The 17,126-nt window shown below is 39.3% G+C and overlaps 1 protein-coding gene across 16 annotated transcripts in view; it reads left to right on the top strand.

The window, feature by feature from the left end:
• NIN (ninein) overlaps positions 1 to 17,126 on the top strand; it is a 98,388-nt gene that overhangs the window by 54,535 nt on the left and 26,727 nt on the right. For 15 of the 16 annotated variants that reach the window (XR_013386194.1, XR_013386193.1, XM_077909253.1 and 12 more), the window contains 9 exons: positions 2,313 to 2,423; positions 2,814 to 2,903; positions 4,853 to 4,991; positions 6,780 to 6,901; positions 8,184 to 8,689; positions 9,526 to 11,655; positions 12,912 to 13,037; positions 13,146 to 13,215; positions 15,117 to 15,332. Coding sequence is in view for 14 of the 16 variants with exons in the window: in XM_077909253.1 (XP_077765379.1) it covers positions 2,313 to 2,423; positions 2,814 to 2,903; positions 4,853 to 4,991; positions 6,780 to 6,901; positions 8,184 to 8,689; positions 9,526 to 11,655; positions 12,912 to 13,037; positions 13,146 to 13,215; positions 15,117 to 15,332 (3,510 nt within the window). In the remaining 2 variants the exon portion in view is untranslated. The remainder of the gene's footprint in view (positions 1 to 2,312; positions 2,424 to 2,813; positions 2,904 to 4,852; positions 4,992 to 6,779; positions 6,902 to 8,183; positions 8,690 to 9,525; positions 11,656 to 12,911; positions 13,038 to 13,145; positions 13,216 to 15,116; positions 15,333 to 17,126) is intronic. The other variant, XM_077909262.1, reaches the window with a different exon arrangement.

Here is a 17,126-nt window from a genome sequence, read left to right as displayed (position 1 = left end):
AGTTACACTAAGTCCTTAGGGCCGTTGGGCACCTGGTCAATGCCCTCCTCTTTCCCTGTCTCCACCACCTCAGCCCCCATCCCCAGTTCAGAGCAGATGGCATTGTCTCCTGCCACACAGAGCTCATCAGCTTTGTTTCTTTGCTTCCCAATATGTCTTTTGCCTTATTATACATCCTCCTGTCCTTTCCTGTGTCTCAAGAGAGGAAGTGATCTTTCTCTTTATTGGACTCTGATATGATACAGTGTAGTCTAGAGATAGAGGGGGGTGAGGTGGGGACTCAGACTGCCTAGGTCCATTCTGGATACCACTGCTTACTGGAAAACCTTGATCACGTTATCCCAGCCTGTTTCCTGACACACGGGATGGGCACCATTGTAATACCTACCTCAGAGTGTATTTAATATAAGGATTAAATGAGACGCTGCATATGCTGTGTTTGGAAGGTAATAAATAGACATAGACTATTAACTATTGTTCCAGAAACTCCGTACATCAAACACTGAGCCATTTCTCCCACCCTAACCATCAGATTGCGTCCTTTTCCGAATTTTCTCTTTAATCTACACAATTACCATGTGCTGTCACAGAAGCTAAAATCTTGGTCACTCTCACTCATCAGTCTCTAAGACCTGCTGATGCTCTGAGAGGTCTCTCCAATTTATCCGCTTCCTTTCCATGTCTGCAGCCTCTGAACAGGATTCATCAGGATTTCTCAGCTGACCTATGTGCATCTTTTCTTCTATCCATCCAACCTCTCTATGGCCACCAGAGTTAGCTGACTGAAGAACATGCTGTGACCCTTCGTAAAAGTGCAGCCTGGTAGCACCAACGGCCCCTGGAAGGGAGTCTGGCCTCAGACACTTCCAACCTCCCATCCTGCCCCCGAACCATGCCCCTAATCCTGCTGCACCTGCCCTTGGCGCTCTCACTTCCTCTGTGGGTTTTTATGCTCCTCCCCTGCTTTCTCCAACACCACATACCACATGGCTTTTTCACTCCCTTTATGCTTACTTTTTTCTTGCCAGAAGATAGCACATCACAGATAATTAATTGGATCTACGTCTGCCTCCCTCCCCAAGGTCCAGATTGTATTTTCCCTGTGGTCAGTAGCAGAATCTAATTTGTGACTTTGCAGAGCCACAACAGGGGCCTGATACACAGAGATTGCTCCTGTTTGGACATCTAAATTTAGACATGCTTTGAAAGATTAGAGTTTTAGAACTGGCATTTTGGGAGAAGGTTTTTTTTTTTTTTTTTTTTTTTTTTAAGAAGAAAACTCTTCAAGCACATTCTTTTTTTATTCCATATTGCTATGTGAGGGTGTGAACTAGAATGTATTAAAAATATACTGGCTTTATATTCTTTTGGCAAAATATACTTTGAAAAGAATGTTCTTCCAATCAGCCTTTAACACTGGAATAGAACATATGTCAAAATGCACGTCTGTGTGGTTTTATTTATTTTTTTAAGCAAATGTGGGTAAAAAATCTCTTGTTAAAAAAATACTTGTTAGTATTATATATATATATATATATATATATAAAATCTTTTGTGGACCTTTTGTGATGTGTTATTTTATTATAATAGTTTAAACATACAAGTTATGAAAAACCTTGATATGCAGCTTTTACATCCTTAAGCCAAAATAAAATTGTAAATATAAGTGAAATGGATTTTCATTATTCTACTTTTTATACTTTTCTTAGTTCTCTTTTGCTATCCGATGAACAGGATACCTTTATCCTGCAACCAATTTTGACAATGTTTTTCATGTCATTAAATATTATATTGCAATGCTACCCGATAGAAATATGATGCAAGCTATATACGGAACTTCAAATTTCCAAATGGCCACATAAAATGAAACAGGTGATATTCTGAATCATCTTATTTAATCAAGTATCTCTAAAACATTATTTTGACACATAATCAATATACAAAAATTATTATTGAGCCATTTTACATTTTTGCATTATCTTCTCAAAATCTGGTATTTTACAGACTTACTGTATATCTCAGTTTGTACTATATACATATTTCAAGTGCTCACCATCCACATGTGACTTCTAGTGGCTACCATATTATACAGCATAGTTCTGTAGGATCAAAGAAAGAGGAGGCAGACTTTTGGGTTATAAGCTAAGTATCAATTTTTTTTATATTTACTTTTGTCTTCTCTCATCTACTGAAACCTTCAAGATGAACAGATTTTCTCAGTCTAGAGCACTACTTTATGTATCACATAAAAAGGTGTAATAGTTTGCTTGTTTTTACTTCTGCACCCATTTAATTTCCCCAAATATCTTCAGGAAAACAGTCGTCTAGAAAATGAGCTTCTGGAAAATGCAGAGAAGCTGGCCGAATATGAAAATCTGACAAACAAACTTCAGCGAAATTTGGAAAATGTGTTAGCAGAAAAGGTAAATCTGTTTAAATTTGATCTCCTGATACACAGCCCAAAGTGTAGTTTACTCAAAAGAGTAGAAGCAATGCCACCAAGGAAATTTCTATTAGGGAAGTATTTAGATGTCTAAAGGGAGCCATCAGTTTTGCAGGGATATAATTTTGGAGCTTGGATCCGAGGTAAACATTGCCTAGTGCTGAGAAGTGATCCCTGCCTTAGTTGAACACATCACTCTAGTATGTTCTTCCCATCATCCAGTTGGTAATGTTCTGTTTAAATGTCACATTCCTTTCATACTCAAGAGACCATACTCTGGGCAAACACCAGAAACTGGGGCCTTTGGTGGGTTAAAGGTCTAAGAGTGACAGTTGGGGAAAATGAAAGCTATGTCCTTTTCTTTTTCTAGTTTGGTGACCTTGATCCCAGCAGTGCTGAATTCTTTCTGCAAGAAGAGAGGCTGACACAGATGAGAAATGAGTATGAGCAGCAGTGTAGGGTAAGTGACTACAGAGAACCTAATAGTGGAGGAGGGCCTGGGTTTAAATCCCATTTCCTCATTTACTAGTGACCATAAGCAAGTCACTTAATCTGTGGGTGCCTCAATTCCTCATCTGTAAGATGGTAAACATAAGAGTACCCACTCGGTTGTTGTGAAGAGTTAATGAGTGAATATATATAAAGTGCTTAGAACAGAGCCTGGAACATAATAAGCACTTAACCAAAATGTTAGCTGTTATTATTCAGTATCCCCCAAATATTAGGGAATCATGCAAACTACATTTAAGTCTGCTTTATCTCAGTCAGAAATTGCTAGTGCTTAGAGGAGAATATAGTTTTATTCCAAGTGGAGAAATACGTGGTCATGTTGATGAGTTTATTCCAAAATGAGCCTCTCTTAATCAAATACTTCAGACCTAATCTGATGTAATTTGCTCTTGTCTTGTGGCTTTTGGGTTTTTTTCCTGAACACATTCCTTATTTTATTTACTAAATGCAAATGAAGCAGAAACAACTCCAGTCTTCAGCCAGTAAGTCATTACCAATACCTACCAGAAAAGACAAAAATGTCTTTATAAATAATACGAATCTTTGACTTCTTTCTTTAAAGTAACTCTCCTAAGTTTAGGAATTTGAGATTTTTTTTAACAAGGGTAAGTATAACTGAGTTCTGACTGCTTTAGATGGAAATTGTACTTGTGCAGAAGTAAGGAAAACCATCACTTCCTTGTGAGGTTGCTCATAGGCTGTCTTCCTAGGAAGTATATGTACACATTTGGAGAAAAGTGAAACAATGCCGCTTTTACAATTAAGTTTTGGCTCTTCGCTGAAATCGAGTAGAGGTGTTTTCCTTATAGATCTTTAAAGTTATGATTTCATTAGTAAAATCTGTCATCTCTATCTCCCCAAATTCCCCAAATCCATTCAGTTATTTTTGTAAAATATATTAATATACTATTCACCCATACAACTCACTCAAAGTGTGCACAGAATTGTACAATCCTTACCCCATAATCGATGTTAGGACATTTTCATCGCCCCATGAGGAAACTCCCACTCCACTTAGCTATAGTCTCTCCATAGGTAACTAACACTCTACTGTAGATATGCCTATTCTTTACATTTCATGTAAATGAAAACCTACAATATGTGGTCCTTTGTGGCTGGCCTCCTTTACTTACCATAATGTTTTCATGGTTCATCCATGTTGTAGCATGTATTAGCACTTCTTTTCTTTTGATGGCTGCATTATATTCCATTATATGGTTATATTACATTTTATTTATCCATTCATTAGTTGATGAACACTGGGGTTAGTCTATTTTGAATAATACTGCTATGAACATCTGTGTGCAAGTTTTTGCATGGATAGGTTTTCATTTCTCTTGAGTCTATATCTAGGAAGGGAATTGCTGGGTCATAAGATCATTGCGTGTTTAACCTTTGGAGGAACCGCCAAACTTTTCCCAAGGGGCTTGCACCATTTTACATTCCTACCAATATGATGGTTCCAATTTCTGCACATCCTTGCCAATAGTTCTTCTTGCTGTGTCTTTTGGAATCTAACCATCCCTAGGGGTTATGAAGTGGTACCTCACTGTGTTTTTTATTTGCATTTCCCTAATGACTAAGGATTTTAAATATCCAATGCTTATCAGCATATCTCTTGGAGAAAGATCTATTCAAATCCTTTGTCTAATTTTTAAATGGATTGTCTTTTTATTATTGAGTGGTAATAGTTCCTTATATATTCCAGTTACAGGTCCCTTAGCAGACCACATAATCTGCAAAAGCTGTTCTCTCACTCTGTGGGTTGTCTTCTTACTTTCATAACATCCTTCAAAACAAAAGTTTTTAGTTGGGGAACGTCCAAGTTCGCTATTTTTTCTTTTGCTGCTTGTGCTTTTGCTGTCACATATAAGACTGGTGTTGGTTTTTACACTCCAGGTATTACAAGACCAAGTGGATGAACTCCAGTCGGAGCTGGAAGAATTTCGTACACAAGGCAAAGTGTTGAGACTTCCCTTGAAGAACTCTCTGTCAGAAGAACTTGATGTTAGCAGGGATTGCGTTGAGCCTGACCAGGGTAAGCCATTAGGACATCATCTTTTCAGAGGCTGTGCCTTTGGTTTTTGCTTTTTGGGCCATGTTTGAATGTAAAATTGCACAACTTTGGCAACCAACAAAACCAAAACAAAACATAAAAACCCCTGGCAATACTGTTTGCTTGAGCTGTTTCACTTGTGGTCTGTTTTTCATTTGTCTTTAAAGTCTTTATGAGAATATTTCTATCTGATTTTTAAATGCATCAACAAAGGAATGGAAAAATCAAACCACAAGGATATTTGCTTTGTTAAAAAAAACAACAACAACTGGCCACAAGTCTGAGAATCCAGGCCTTGGGAGTGTTAGAATTCAGACATTGAGCTATTGCTGAATCCTCCCTTTCTTAAGGAGTGCCTCACTGGTCTAATGATGGTTTTGGAGAACAGGCCAACCAGAAACCAGGATTTGGTTTTCTCATGCTGGCTGTGTTAAATATCAGCATTGCCTCTGTAAAACAACAAATAAGTTAAGTAAGTATTGATTAACTGTGCCTTGGAGGAAGATTCTGAGTGGCAAGGTTGAAAGGCAGAGTTGTTTGGAAGCCCCTAGTATTCTCTTTCCTCACTATTTTGAGTTTGAATTTCAGAAAGGGCTCATAATAAATTGTTCTGTCATAGTCTTCCCCACTGTTATAGAAGTATAGGTTCTTCCAAGTTTTGTTTAATCCTTTTCTTATCTATTCTAGAATAAATAAGAGATTGGGGAGGGGACAGGAAGAGGGCTTAAGACCTTTCCTGTGATTCTAAGTATGTGGTTGGCAGCCTTACTATACTGTGAGGATGGACCCCAGCTGATCATATGATGCAATTCAGAAGGTTTTCTGTGTTCCATAGTGTTGGGAGTTCTCCTCCTAGATATGTGAAGCTGTGCCATCTTGGGGTGGTTTATACCCCAAGTATCACTTCTCAGTTGGGGATATGCCAACTGAAAAGAAAGAATATATGAAAAGAAACTCCAAGGCAAGACTGTCAGTCCCAGATGCAAGCTATACCCTTTCTCCTGACTGCCTATGGACCCCCACCTGAAAAACCTTTTTGAATCCCTTGCCTTGAGAGATTTCCACATAGTATTAGACATAATCATCTGTCTGTGTACTAGCTCAGCGTCCAGTTTTTGCTTTAGTGTTCTTCTCAGTCACCATCACGGCATTTGTGGAAGTGAACTCATATGTGTGAGTTGAGAATTTTTCTCCCAAACTGCCTATATCCAAGTTCCTATCCAGCGCCCTATTTTTAAAATTTCAGCTGATAATTTAACACGGGGTTCCACTTGCACTATAGGAAATCAATATTATAATACTCAATCTTCTGTAATTGAGTGGTGGGTTTGATAGCTTGACCCATGAAGCAAATGCCTCCAGGCATCTTCTGCCACAGTGCCCCTCTGCTAATTTGTCACCTAGTGTTTGTTGGATGGATAGAAGGCTGGTTGGTTTAAACAAATTAACTCACTCCATAGAATTTTCAATTAGTAGGTCACCTTTGAATAATTTCCACCCCTACCTCCATCTACTCTTAAAAAAGATGGATTCTATTAAAATTCGGTACAAAGTCTGCACATGAAGGAATCTTACTGTACTGCCTGTTCACCTTCATTTTTATGCTTGAAAACAGAAAACCTCTTGGCTTCTATGGTTTCCTAATAGATCTTATTAGTGGTAATTTAGGCCAAAAATTATTTCTTGGTTTTACTGGATGCCCCTCCTCAGATGCCAGTTGTGTTATTGAAAGCACCTACTTCAGGGTCAACAGATCCCATGTGTTTTCAGGGCTCGCTTCTGAAGAATGCAATCCATTGAATATGAGCATCGAGGCGGAGCTGGTCATTGAACAGATGAAAGAACAACATCACAGGGACTTATGTCACTTAAGACAGGAGCTTGAAGATAAAGTAAGTCCTTCTTACCGTGTCCTCTCATTTCTTTGAGGTCTGACAAGCTTTTGCATGTAGGACATTCTTAATTCTTTTCACTTTCTATACATTTCCTCTTGGGTCTGCTGGCTACCCAAAACCCCCTTCCTCAGGATGGTTTCATAGGCTGGGTATATGAGGCCTTGTCCTCCTCGGAGAGAGTTTCTCCAAAATGTATTATCTTCAGCTCTAGCAAGCGTGGAACTTGAAGGTCAATAGGTTATTTCCAACTGGTTCGAAAACATCTTAATAAAACCAAAAGAGCCCTTTGATATAGTTAGCATTAGATACAAGGTCTGAACCCTCCACCATGTTGCTTCAACATATATTTTTAGTCTTCTCTTTTCCCTTCTCCTCCAGTCAAACCAGTAGTTCACTGTTCTGCATCAGACCATCCTCATTTGTTCATGCTATTACATGCTGTATTATTTCTTTTAGCTCTTGAAAGTCTACTTACGCTCTAGAGTTTATATCAAATGCTACCTCTTACATGAACCCATTCCTGAATACCCTTGACCAAATGTGATTTTTTTCCCCCCTCTTTGGATTTCCAACTTACACTGGAGCTCTGTTTTCTATACCTTTTATGTTTTTCATTCTGCCTTGTAATATACTTGTTGGCACTTGTCAAAACCATGTCTAGAGTGGTTTCTCCTTGATGGAAGGACTATATCTTACCCAACTTTGTGTCCCCACAAGGCCCACGATGTGCCTATGATAGATGTTCAATAAACATGTGAATTTAATTATTTTAAGTCTCTACATTTATAGTTGGACAGGATGCCTGGGAAGACAAATGGTATCTATGTGAAAATCTAGTCGTTTTTATCAGAGTTGTTCAGAAAGTAATAAAATTTGGGGCACCTGGGTGGTTTAGTTGGTTGACTGTCAGACTCTTGATTTTGGCTCAGATCATGATCTTGGGGTCGTGGGATGGAGCCCTGTATTAGGCTACCTGCTCAGTGCAGAGTCTGCTTAAGATTCTCTCCCTATGCTCCCCCCACACTCATGCACACATGCGTGCTTGCTCTCTCTCTCAAATAAATAAATAAAATCTTAAAAAGAAACTAATAAAATTCAACCAAATTAAAAAGGAAAGGAAATAATGCTTGACTCAAATATATCCTATTCAACGTGTTTTCAAGTTGTTACAATGGGAAAACTGAGGAATGTCTCATAGGAAAAAGTAGTTACAGCCCCAGTAACCTCTCCACGGCCTGGAGTTGAATAACCTTGTGGTGGTTTCATTTTCTGACTTTAGGTGCACCATTATGAAAAGCAGCTAGATGAAACCAAGGTCACCTGTGAAAAGGAGCAAGAGAACATGAAGCAAAAGTATGAGAATGAAGTGCATGTCTTGGAAAAACAAATAAGTGACCTTAAAAATGAAATTGCAGAACTTCAGGGCCAGGCAGTGGTGCTCAAGGAGGCACAACGTACAACTATCTGCAGACACGAGGATGAGAAAAAGCAACTGCAAAGGAAGTGGGATGAGGAAAAGACTCACCTGCAGGAGAAACTGAAGCTGGAATATGAGTTGAAACTCAAGGCTAGCCTGGAGCAGGCCGAGGAGAGCTTTAACCAAGAGAGAGAGGGACTCATTCAAAATGGCGCCTGGACAGAAGAGAAGGTGAGAGGCTTGACTCAGGAACTAGAGCAGTGTCACCAGGAGCAGCTGAAAAGCCTGATGGAGAAGCACAGTCTGGAAAAAGAGGAGTTGCGAAAAGAGCTCTTGGAAAAACACCAAAGGGAACTTCAAGAGGGAAGGTAAGAGATGGGGGAAATGGAGAAAACCTGGGCACTGTCCCTTGGTGGCGCCAGAAGTTCCAGCCAGTTAAAGAGACTTTGACTAGACTCGTTAGTTTCTCAACCCCTTTTGCCATTGTTTAGACCTAAGTCTGTCCTGGGGTTATTGGAACTATTCTGTTTCTTTCAAAGACCATACTTCTTGTATCAGCAAGCATCCTTTCATGTTCCGGATGAGAATAATTATTGTGTGCTAAGAAACGCTATTTGTAAATTAAATTCTGGGTTAAGTTCTATTGCTCCCCAAATTATGCCGCTTTGTGCTTACCTTCCTCACAGGAAATCTAAGGTACATTTGAGGGCTTTGATGCTTCATTCTCTGATTAACTGGGTGCTGCTTTATTAAATAAGAAGGAAACATATAATGAATAAGTTAATAGATATGGTTTATAGGACTACTGTCCTCCAATGTATACTTAAGTAAAAAGAAGGAATTGTATATATTTCCCAAGTTAGGGATTAGGTTAAGATGCATTTGATCATTAACGTGAAACAGCAGTTTACATTTTCCATAAACAAATACATTCAGGAGAATGCCAAAGAAGTTGGTTTCTAACTTTTCCCTCTAAATGCAGAAAGAGGTAAGTCTTTTAATTAATTATGGCTGCCGGTCTTAGCTCTCAGAAATGAGATCCTGTCTCTGTATGAAATTCATTACATAGGAATAAGTGAAGACCATTTTCAGAGAGCATTTAAATTGTTTGCCTGTCAGCTTCTTCTATGCATGGGAAAATGTTTTTTGTTTGCTTCTGGAGTTGGTGGCAGTTTCAGTAATGCTGTGTGTTGACTACATTTAGGGAAAAAATGGAAACTGAGTGTACTAGAAGAACCTCTCAGATAGAAGCACAGTTTCAGGCTGATTGTCAGAAAGTCACTGAGCGCTGTGAAAACACCCTGCGAAGCCTCGAGAGCCACTACCACCAAGAGCTGAAGCAGCTCCTGGAGCAGCAGCTTGAGGAAAGATCCCAGTGGGAGTTTGAGAAGGATGAGCTCACCCAGGAGTGCATGGAAGCCCAGGAGCAGCTTAAGGAGACTCTGCAGAGAGAGAAAGCAACTTCTCTGGTCCTGGCCCAGGAGAGAGAGATGCTGGAGAAAACATACAAGGAACATCTGAATAGTATGGTTGTTGAAAGGGAGCAGCTACTCAAAGACCTGGAAGATCTAAGAAACGTGTCCAGAAGTCAACAAAGCCTACTCTCCGACCACATACTTCAGCTGAAGGGCAGTCATGAAAGGGAGGTGGAGGACTCCGAACAGGGCCTGTGCCAGGCAGGGGCCTCCGAGGAGCTGGCCAGCCAGCAGCTTGAGAAGCTAGAAATGGAACGTGACCGGGAGAGGCAGGAAATGCTGGCCAAACTTCAGGCCATGGAGAGTGTCCACAAAGTGACCTGTGAGAAAGCGGATCAGGAGAGGGCTGAGATGAGCACAGAAATCTCCTGGCTTCAGAACAAAATTAAAGAAATGCAGCAGGTGGTGGCTTCTCTCTCCAGGAGAGAGAGTGGCTGCCAGGCAGTGGCAGGGGAGGAGGCAGAAGGAAGTGGAGCCATGTCCCTGGTTCAGCAAGGAGAGCAGTTGTTGGAAGAGAATGGAGATGTCCTCTTAAGCCTGCAGAGAGCTCATGAGCGAGCTGTGAAAGAAAACGTGAAAATGGCCACGGAAATTTCAAGACTGCAACAGAAACTGCAAAAATTAGAGCCAGGGTCGGTAATGTCGTCTTGTCTAGATGAGCCAGCTTCCGGATTATTTGGAAATTCTGCAGAACAAACAGAACCCTTTTTACTACAAAATCAAATGAAGCAAGCAGAAGGTGGAAGCACGCCATGCGTCCTAAGTGACCTACAAGACGACGAGGCGCGAGATCTGGGAAGTACAGGGACGAGCTCTGCTCAGAGACAGGAGGTCAAAATGGAGGCATCTGAAGCATCAATAGAGAGTTTTTCCGAGCTCGAAAATAGTGAAGAGACCAGGACTGAGAGCTGGGACCTGAAGAATCAGATTTGTCAGCTTCGGGAACAGCTAATGATCTTACGTGCAGATTGCAGTCGAGCTTCTGAAAAGAAACAGGACCTACTCTTTGATGTTTCTGTGCTGAAAAAGAAACTGAAGATGCTTGAGAGGATCCCTGAGGCCTCCCCCAAGTATAAATTGTTATATGAAGATGCCAGCAGGGAGAATGACTGTCTCCAGGAAGAGCTGCGGGTGATGGAGATGCGCTACGATGAAGCACTAGAAAGTAACCAGGAGCTCACTTCCCAAGTGTTCAAACTGCAGGATGAACTAAAGAAAGTGGAAGAGGTGACGGAAACATTCCTCAGCCTGGAAAAGAGTTATGATGAGGTCAGAAGAGAAAATGAGGAGCTGCACGTTCTGGTTTTGAGACTTCAAGGCAAGATGGAGAAGCTTCGGGAAAGAGCAGTGCTACAGTGTGACTGCTTCTCCTTGTGGGAAGCCCACTTAGGGAAGCTGGAAGTCCAGCCTGAGGGAAAGGTGCTTGGACTACAGCAGACACTGGATGAGCATGTGCCAGAGGTGATGAACGTACATCATCTTATAGAAGAGCAGTACCTCGAGCAGGAGAACACACAGCTCCTGGAAAGAGTACAAGCAAGTGAAATTGCCTGGCTACACAGAACAATCCGAACCCATGGAGAAAAGCCCAAGGTACAGAACCAGGTTATACTGGAGGAAGACACTGCTCTCCTAGGCCTTCAAGACAGACATCTTCCACATGGGGCCACCATCGCAGAGTTAGAACTGGAGAAAAAAAAGCTGCAAGAGCTGACTAGGAAGTTGAGGGAGAGGGTTGCTGCTTTAGTTAGGCAAAAAGATGTTCCTTCTCAAGGAGAAAACGAGGAAGAACTGAAGGCAATGATGCATGACTTGCAAATCACGTGCAGTGAGATGCAACAAAAAGTTGAACTTCTGAGGTAACGTATACACCTTGTAAACTTCATGGAATCCCAACAGCACCTCACAACATCTAACTTCCACTGCTTGCTATGCCTAGAGAAACTAACCTGTTAGTCTTCAAGAAGGGAGCACTACCATAGACTTTCTCCTGCTTCTGTGTCGTATTAACAAATAGAATAACCTGGCCTAGGAGGCATTCCCTTCCTCTATAGGAAATAAGTGTCGTTCATTTGGGGTGGCATAATGGAGAGTGTTTGCTGTTTAACCACGTGCATCATTAATGTACTTCAAGTCTTTAACTCTCTTCTAGCATTTTCTTTGGATGGATAGTTTTTTTATTTTGTTTTTGCTAAATGTTAGTTATTTTCCTCATTTGGTAGAACGTGTTCTATAAGTATGCCTTTTGTTTATTAACTCACTTAGTAGATAAGAACTCATACTAATATAGGAAGCATGCTTTTTGTGGCTTATAGTTTTTCACTTATATCACTTGAAGGACATGCTGGTATTCTTTAAACAATGGAAGTTTATCTTAGAATGTATCATTTTATTGAAGAGCGATCAGATTCTAATCATTGTGCTCGAAATAAAAACAAAAATGAAACCAATCTGAACCATTGCTCACTTGACTTTATACAACATGATTGCAATAGTCTTAACAAACTTGGTTTAAAAAACTTATATTACATGTTTCTGAATTATCTTAATGATATGAAAATTTAATTCTGGATGTAGTTTTTCCTCTTCGGACCATTTTTAGTTCTAAAAATCAGGATATAATGAGTTGGGGGAAAAATCACAAAGTAAACATGAGTGTACATATTTCAGTGTGGTCTTTTATTTATGAAGGGAACTTTCTTTCCCTAGGTACCCTGAGGCCTGTAACTAAAGCTAAATACAGCTTAGTAAGATGGCTTATGCCTATTCAGAGCCAGTAAGACTTGAGACTGAGATAAATGAAATTACTTGCTCAAAGCAGTATGCTTGCCACTGAGAAAATTAGCAACCATGGTGGGCAGAGTCTCAATTCCTGTCTCCATGCTCAAGTGTTTTAGCCACACTTCCCTAACGTCTTTTAGTGAAATTCTTAACTTCCCAAAAGAAATGAGTCAATATGTCATAGCTCGACTTCCATTACTAAGAGTCTACTAATTTAGACTTCTCTTTTTAACTGGCATGGAATACTTGTTTTATTGGAAATTACTAGAAAGCATTTTCCAAAGATGCCAGATGACTGCCTTATTATAACTATTTTTTTATCTCTGTAATTCAGATATGAATCTGAGAAGCTTCAAGAAGAAAATTCTATTTTAAGAAATGAAATTACTACTTTAAATGAAGAAGATAGCATTTCTAACCTGAAATTAGGGAAATTAAATGGGTCTCAGGAAGAAATGTGGTAAGACATATACTTAAATTTTCTTAAGGCATTTTTGTGAGGACTAAAACTGTTTTGCTCCCACTTTTAAAGCCTAACTCTTAGGTTCTATTTTCACTGTCCTTTTAGGCAAAAAATAGAAACTGTAAAACAGGAAAAAGCGGCAGTTCAGAAGATGGCTGAAAATTTAAAGAAACAGGTAAGGAGGAGATACTTAGTATTTCCCCGTGTTTTTTGATTCTGAAATTGTCTTTATTTGTTATTTATAAATTTATAGGACATGCTACTGCATTAACATGTAGCTAATGATGGTAAAGTTGTAAATCCTGAGTTTCAGAATGGAAACTCATCCCTGCTGACTCTAAACTAGGTTTCTGTTTTTTGGTGAATATAATAATCTACAAATTATTTCTAGATTCTGAGTGCTTAATACAAGCTTTATAATCAGTGGGAATGGGGAGATGATACCTCTAAAACCATATCTCTGAGATACTAGCTCTATCCCTCACATTCTTGCAATTAATGTTATCTTGTTCCTCTTTAATCACCATGATTGAAACCAGAAAGCTAAGTTCAGATATAGAGTAATAGTTAATCACTATATCTTTTCATAGAATTACAACGTATTCAGTTAGCTTGAGCCATTCAGTGCCCAATTTGTGTAATCTCACAACATGCAGTTGTGCAAGCGAAGGCCATTTAAGAATCTGTCTGAAACAAGGGTGCCTAGGTGGCTCAGTTCGTTAGGTAGCTGTCTTCAGCTGGGCTCATGGTCCCAGCGTCCTGGGATCTCGCCCTGCATCAGGCTCCCAGCTCAGTGGGGAGTCTGCTTCTCCCTTACCTTCTGCATCTACCCCTGCTTGTGTGCTCCCCTTTCCTCAAATAAATAAAATCTTAAAAAAAAAAAAAATCTGTCTGAAACAGCCAAAAGACAAGGATATCCTGGGAAAAGAGCATTTTTCAGAACTTGAAACAGACAAGGTCTTAAGATCCAAAATATATTCTGTACTCTTACAAATAAATGGCAAAACCCAGTTGAAAGCAGATAATTGATTTGAGGAGTCAAGTAAAGGGAAAAAATACAACATATAAAAAGATAACCTTATTAGGGAAGTACAAATTAATTTTCTTTTTTTTCATCTTTCAGATTAGCAAAAATTAAACATAGCATCTAGACTTTTAAAAGGTGTGAGGAAATGAATGTACTCATTCATTCTTGATAGGACTATAAGTTGGCAACAATATGAGGAAGGTACTTTGGAGATACCTATCAAAACAGTAATGTGGGGGCACCTGAGTGGCTCATGGGCCGCCTGGGCGGCTCAGCGGTTGAGCATCCTCCATCAGCTCAGAGCATCAGAGCGTGATCCTGGGGTCCTGGGGTCCTTGCGGGGAGCCTGCTTCTCCCTCTGCCTCTGCCTCTGTCTCAATCTCGCTCTGTGTCTCATGAATAAATAAATTAAATCTTAAAACAAAAATAGTAATGTGTACGCAGACCTTCTAAACCAGCAGCCTTACTTCTAAGAAAATGATCCTAAATACAAAATGCTACCATGTGTAAATGAATTTTTCAAAAGATTGTTCTGTATCTTCATAATAAAAAGAATGGTAACAAACCTATACATCTGTCAATGTGGGAATGGAATGTCTTGACACATAGAATATACTATAGCCACTTAAAAACAGCATGTGGTGGTTTTGAATGGACTGAGTTAGAAAGATAAAAGTCTGTAAGTTGCTATAAGGGGAAAAAGCAGGCTGTCCAAACATCTGAAATGATTCAAATTTTTGTTATAAAGAGAAAAACATCTATGTGCATACGAGCTTTGTATATACATAGAAAACAGTCTGGAAAGATACATACCCAGCTGTGAACAGTGGAGTGAGACTGAACTGAGGATCTGTCACTTCTTCATACACTTCCCAGCTGATTGAATATGTAATAATGAGCACTGTATTATTTCTATTATTAAGGGTGTGTGTGTACGTATATACATATAAATCTTTATCTACATAGAGGGAAGAACCAGGTACTTTCTATATCTGTTTTCTCCTACAAGCCGGGTAACTAGTTTTTAAAATTCATTTCAATTTAATTAGATTTCAGAATTAAAAACCAAAAACCAACAGTTGGATTTGGAAAATATAGAACTTAGCCAAAAGAACTCTCAAAATGAGAAAGAACTGCAAGAACTTAATGAACGTCTGGCAGAAATGCTATGCCAGAAGGATGAAGAGCCAGGACACAGTACATTTGAGGAATGGAAACAAGAAAAGTCTAATCTGAAAGAAGAACTGGAACAATGCAAAGCGCAGGTATGGAGTATGGCCACCCTACAGTCTTCTGGGAGGAAATCCCAAGAAATAAAACAACACTGGTATTAAATTTATGTATAAAGTCTTAATAATTAAAACAGTTTGGTACCAGCAGATGAACAGGCAAATAGAAAGTATTGAATTGGACTCCAGTGGAGATGGAAACTTAGTATATAACAAAGGTACCTTCTCAAATCAGTGGGGTAAAGATGAATATATATATTTTTAAATAAGTGGTTCCTGGACAACTCTGTGGACATGTGGGAACAAATAAAATTAGATCCATACCTTATACAGTACGTAAGGATAAACTCAAATTGGAATAGGAGTCTAAATATCAGAAACAAAACTAGGTAAGTACTAGAAGAAAACATGGATGAGTTTGTCTGACCTTAGTGTAGAGAAAAGCCATCCAACTATGACTCATAAACCAGAGACCAAAAAAAAAAAAAAAGAAAATTATTAAGAAAAAATTTTCATGGCAAAAAATACCATAAACTAAGTCAAAAGACAATTCACAAACTAGGAGAAAAATATTTATATCACATACCACAGAGAGTAGGGCTAATATGTTTACTATGTAAAAAGCTCTTAAAAATTCACGGACTTAGGACCAAAATCCGATTGCAGACTGAGAAAAAACATGAATAAATAATTCACCAAAAAAAAGAGAGAGAGAGAGATAAAAATAGCCCTCAAGCCCATGGTAAATACCCGAAATCAGGGTGCCTGGGTGGCTCACTTGGTTAAGCGTCTGCCTTCAGCTCGGGTCATGCTCTCAGGGTCCTGGGATCCAGCCCTGTGTCGGGTTCCCTGCTCAGCAGGGAATCTGCTTCTCCCTCTCCCTCTGCTCCACCTCCTGCTCAAGTTTTCTCTCTCTTTTTCTCTCTCAGCCAAATAAATAAATAAAATCTTTTTAAAAAATGCCCCAGATCACTCATAATTAGAAAACTGTAAATTAAAAAAATGCTGATAAATCTTTTCTCACCTATGTAATTGGAAGCAATTTAAAAATAGGACTTTCTATTGGCAACACTTTGGGGAAGCAGGTACTTTTATACATTGCTGGTGTGGGTGTAAAATGGCATTATCCTTCTGGAAGGAAATTTGCCACTACTTGACAAAATTACATATGAGCTTACCATTTGTCCCCAAAATCCTCTTTCTAGGGATTTACCCTAAAGGTACACTTCCAACAATGTGAGTATTCATATGTACAGAGCTTGGAAACAACCTAGATGTTCATACATAGGAGAGTGGTTGGATAAATATGATGGATACAGTGACACCTTAAAGTACTATATGTAGCTATAAAAGGAAGGAAAGAAGGGAGAGAGGGAAACAGAGAGAGAAAGACCTCTATGGATATGAAATTATTTCTAGGACATAATGTTAAGTGAAAAAGAAGAGCACGAAAAAGTACCGAGTGCCTCTGTTCATGTAAGAGAGAAAGGGACGTTGAAAAATACACATATACTTGCTCATTTGTGTGAGAGAAACACAAGAATGATAAACCAGAAACTAAAGATTCGGTCACCTGTAGAGAATGGGCGGGAAAGGGATGGAAGAGAGCAATAGGAATGTTGTCAAAGGAGTGAGGGAAAGGAGTACCATTACCCTGAGTATATCTTTTCACATAGCTCTGGCTCTTAGAATCAAGCAATGTTTTACAAGCTCTTCACATACCCCAAAATAAATGCACAATTAAAATCAATCAAGATGGCAGGGGATACCAACAAGGAATACAAACACTAAGAAATGAACCTAACCATATTATAAATGGGTAACATAATT

Source organism: Canis aureus, chromosome 9 (genome assembly GCF_053574225.1).
Source record: "Canis aureus isolate CA01 chromosome 9, VMU_Caureus_v.1.0, whole genome shotgun sequence".
Classification (NCBI taxonomy): domain Eukaryota; kingdom Metazoa; phylum Chordata; class Mammalia; order Carnivora; family Canidae; genus Canis; species Canis aureus.
The sequence above is the reverse complement of the archived record's forward strand: the minus strand, read 5'-3'. Positions and strand labels throughout refer to the sequence as shown.